Consider the following 4828-nt stretch of genomic DNA (forward strand, 5'->3'; position numbering starts at 1 on the left):
ATGTCATGTCATCTGTCATCTAAACCAGCAGTCCCCAACCTTTCTGGCACCAGGGACCAGTGCTCTTACAAGAATCTAATGCCTTATAATCTGACATGGAGCTGAGGTGGTGATGCTAGAGCTGGGGAGCGGCTGCAAATACAGATGAAGCTTTGATCACTCACTTCCTGCTGTGTGGCTTGGTTCCTAACAGGCCACGAACCGTGGCCCGGTGGCTGGAGACCCCTGATCTAAATACTGCAGGGTGCAGTACTTAAAATTAAGGACATTCAAAGCCCATCATCTTAACCACTATTCTACAACCACTAACTTTTAAAAAATTTAAAGATCCGGTACTGTTGGGTATCCCTCCAGTGCAAATAGTGGAGTATAAATTAAGTTGGCTGCTATGTGGAAGAACTGGCCACACCTATTAATATAAAAATTGTTCCTAGTCACAGGATTTCACTTCACAGAATATACCCTAGAGAAACATTAGCATTTATGACAAGGAGACATATGCAAGCATGCTTTTAAAATACTAGCTTGTAATAGCTAAAACAGTTAAAAACAACATAAATGTCCATCAATAGCTGAATAGCTAACTATGGCACAGCCCTACAACAGACTATTAGTTAGCAAGTAACCAGAATGAGCAAGATTTATGTACACGAACACGGAAAGATCACTCAGAGATAATGCTAAATGAAAAAGTAAACAGGACAACAAGAATACACTATGGCCCATTTATTTTAAAAATTTAAACATAATACTATCTAATTTCTACAGGTGTACCTATACATGCCTGTACACATACAATAAAAGATAACTCAGAAGGTAATCTTTGAGGAGGTAGGGAATAAAGAAAAATCAAATACAACTTTATAATGTTTTAGTTTCTTATACGGAGATTATTACTTGTATAAATAACATTTTTAAAATACACCAGAACCAATACTTCCCAACCAAGATAAGTGAGAAAAGCGAACTATTGAGTAAGCAAGCAGTAAACAAACAAAAACTTCTGCTTGTGCACTTGTTTTTATTGGTATGAAGAGAGAAGGGGAAGAATACACACCTGGCTGCTGTTTATGGGGTAGGCGATAGAAAGGGTGTGGCAAGGTGACTATTAACTTTTTCTTTATTCATTTTTTGCACACTGATTCACTAGGTCAGGTTAAGCATGTACTTTTTTAAAAAAAAGGAAGCTGATTTTAAAAATAAGACCTTGTTAGCCTAGAATAGTGCCCATTCTAGACTATACAAAGAGGAGAAACCATCTCTACTCACCTTGTCACCTATCCGGCAGAGGTACTCTGCCTTTGCCATCATTGCATCGCGGATTTCGCTCTCTCCAAGATTTTTCTCTGCATCTTCCAGCTCCTCATCCAACCGTTTCAACTCTTCTTCATTTGCCTTCTTCATTTTATTGAGCAGGTCCACGTCCATCTGCCAGTCAAGGGATTTGCACAAGGCTTCATAATAAGGAGCCATGTCTAAGAGCCAAAAAGAAGGACGTATCTTATGAACGAGCAAGCCTCCAGACCCTAAAGTCAGTATCCACCCACTTCTTCCTCCTCATACACACACAGTTAGGTCATCCACCAGTCTCCTACCCACTACCAGGAAGGAATGAGATAGAGCTTGGTAAAGAGCTTGGCAAAACGTAAATGTATGCTGCTGGCAGGTATGCATCAGGACCAAGCCTGGCACTGTCGACTTCTACTAGGGCTGGGTGGAGGGTAATCCTCAGTTTGCCTCTTGACGGCTTCTGTCCCAAAAGAGTCAAGCAAGGTGAAGGGTAAACTTGTTTATACACATAGTAAGTTCAAGTATATACAGCCCAGTGCCACCGACTGCTAGGAAGGACTACAGGAACCAATAACAAATTTCCCCTTCACGAAAGGCTTACGTCTCTTACAGGACTACCCCTAGCCCAGGACCAGTCGCTAATGACAGTAAGTCATAAGCCTTTGTCCTGTGCCTAGCACGGAGCTAAATACCTCGGGATTTCCTCCAAGCTGCTCTCGGAGGGGAAGGGCCCACAGGGATGCAGACCCCTCTGAGAGCAAGGATGAAGGTCCCTGAAGGCACCCCCAACAAAAGGAAGGTCCCGAGCGTCTGAGAAGCCAGGCCTGGCTCGGGGGCCCCGTGAGGGGGTGGGGGGCACCCCGGAGTCCGGAGCCCCGTCAGGGAAAATCCCTGCAGGCTCCGGTGCGCGGGGCCAGCCCAGGCCTAGGCCGCTGACTCGGCGCTCGAGCGGGCCTCACTGTTATCGCGGACAGCCGCCATCAGCTCGTCGCGCACGGCCGTGTCCCCGCGGTGCTCCGGTAGGCTGAGCAGGAAGCGCAGCTGCGCGATGCGCAGGTCGGGGTTCTTGGGCAGACCCTCCTCCTCCAAGTTCTCCAGCGGCATCTCTGCGGTGACTACAGCGGCTCAGCGAAGACAGAAACTCAACACGGACGCACGGCGACGGCGGCACCGGAAGCGGGAGGAGTCAGCGAGTGCGCCCGGCCGCCTCCGGCGCGGCTTCCGGTCCCGGGTTCACCTCCACCAGCAGCGTCCCCTGGTGGACACCTCCAGGAACGCCTCACCCGGCCTCAGCGCTGGCGCCTGGCTGTAGTCGCCAGTCACATTCCCTCACCCTCTGCCGCACGGGTGGAGAGTGACTGAAGCGCAATTCCAGAGTCCCAATCCATGAATATCTTCCCCTCTCCTTTTTTAGCTATTTTACTTCTCATTCCATTTGTAATTGATAGGAACTGACGATGTTTCGAAGATTTTGAAAACATATTAATAATAACACATGAAAACAACTACCACAATTTGTCAAGACCTTATTCTGGCTGGCATTTTACTTTAAAGTGAATCATCTCATTTGAATCCTCTTATTCCTTTTAGCTTATTTTGTAGATAAGAAAACAGGCACAAAGAGGTTGGGAAACATAATCAACCAAGGTTGTGTAGCAATGCTTGAAAAAAAACCTCAGTCTGTAGCTCTAAAACCCCTGTTCTTTCCACTATTCTAACAAAACAGCATCCACAATTCTACAGTCTTAATACAACAGTATCATCATGTTGTTTATGCATAATTTAAATTACCACATGCTTGCATTTTCAGCCTTTTTTATTTTTATTTTTTTTATTTTTTTATTTTTTATTTTTTTTTTTAGGCAAGGCAACCCTTGGTTGACCTCACAGATTGCAAGGACCTTGTCAGTTTATAATCCTTTATTTTTTTATTTTTTTACACCTACGGAACCTGGTCTTCCTAGGTGGTCTCCTATCCAAGTACTAACCAGGCCCCACCCTGCTTAGCTTCTGAGAAGGGATCCGGCTTGTTCAGGGTAGCACGGCCGTAGACCCTTTTCAGCCTTTTTAAATTCATGTTGCTACAGAAGCTTCGTAATTGATAATGGTTAAGTGAAATTCCATTTAGTGGATTTACCATAGTTTACTTTTACTCTTCCCTCCATTGGAGGTGCCTAAGGTTGTCCAGGGTTGTTATTTTCCTAATATAAAAACTGAGATGAACACCATTGGATGCATAGGTCGTTTCATAAATTGCATTCTTTTCCTTAGTATAAATTCCCATGCAGGATTAATAGACAAAAGGAAGGAACGTTTTGCGATTTTTGGATATTTAATGTCATATGGTTTTCCAAAAGAGTCGAACCAGTTTATACAGCCACTGAACACATTTGGGACTGCCACAATCTCACCGGCAGTGGACATCACCACACATTTTTAATATCTTACGTTTTTCAGTAAAAATAAAATATGCATTTGAAGGCAATGCAAATGGTAGAAAAAATCTAAAGAACACAGAAAAAATTATTAACACTCCACAACTTTCATTCATCCATTCAACAAGCATTATTGCGTAGTTGCAAAGTACCAGGTGCTGTTCTAGGCACTAGGGACACAGCAGTGAAGAACATAAAGGCCTTATCCTGGTAGAACCTACATTCTAGAGACACTTAGCTTCACTGAAACTCATTTAGATATATTAATAAAACCATACTATACTTGTATCTTATAAAATGTTGTTTGCTCCACCATATATTGTAGATATCTTTCCACAACAATAAATATTGATTGATATCATCACTTCTAATGACCAAATAGGATTCCATTACTTTTTGTACCAACTTTAACCCTATCGGTCCTTAATCGACATTGATTTGGATTATTTTCATTTTTTCACTCTTAAAAATACTACAGTGTTGATCATCTATGTGCATATATTTTCACACTTGCTAATTATTTCTTAACCAAATCTCTACAAGTGTAATTGCTGAATAAGAGGGTTCAAATGTTTTATATTTTGACATATATAAGGATTATATATTTTTCCAAAAATGATATAGCAATTTACATTCCCACCAATATTAAACAAAGAGCCTGTCTCCCTCTTTGCCAACACACTTTTAGCAACCATTTTAAGCTTTAGCAACAATAACAATGTTGCTTTTGCTTTATATTTCTTTATTATTATTATTATGAGGTTGAATTTCTTTTCACATTTCTACTGGCTATATATATTTCTTCTTTTATGAAACGTCTGGTTTGCTTTCTCAATTCCTCTATGGAATTTTCCTTATTGATTTGTAAGCACTTGTATCTTAAGGATATACTAAATGCTTGTTGAGTGTTGCAAATTTTCCTCTAGTTATTTTTCTAGATTTTAATGGAATTTTTTTCAACGTAAAAGTTTACAGCATTTTATATAATTAAATACATCAGTCTTTCCCTTTATGGTCTATGTTCTTATTGCCAAGTCTTAGTAAGCCCTTTCCAACATCATGGTTTGAAAAATATTCACTCGTGTTTTCCTCTGGTATATTTA

The 4828-nt window shown here is 41.3% G+C and overlaps 1 protein-coding gene across 2 annotated transcripts in view; it reads right to left on the reverse strand.

The window, feature by feature from the left end:
* The window catches only part of PSMD6 (proteasome 26S subunit, non-ATPase 6), a 16705-nt gene extending 14112 nt beyond the window's left edge, over positions 1-2593 (reverse strand). Inside the window, exons 1-2 of one of the 2 annotated variants that reach the window (XM_011358456.1) lie at positions 2250-2593; positions 1270-1475 (exon numbers count right to left, since the gene is read on the reverse strand). In XM_011358456.1, coding sequence (XP_011356758.1) covers positions 1270-1475; positions 2250-2394 — 351 coding nt within the window. In that variant the 5' untranslated portion in view covers positions 2395-2593. Of the gene's footprint in view, positions 1-1269; positions 1476-1982; positions 2214-2249 lie in introns of those variants that run through there. The other variant, XM_023529684.1, reaches the window with a different exon arrangement.
* Positions 2594-4828: the final 2235 nt, after the last annotated feature.

This window comes from Pteropus vampyrus, unplaced genomic scaffold (assembly GCF_000151845.1).
Source record: "Pteropus vampyrus isolate Shadow unplaced genomic scaffold, Pvam_2.0 Scaffold41, whole genome shotgun sequence".
Taxonomy (NCBI): Eukaryota; Metazoa; Chordata; class Mammalia; order Chiroptera; family Pteropodidae; genus Pteropus; species Pteropus vampyrus.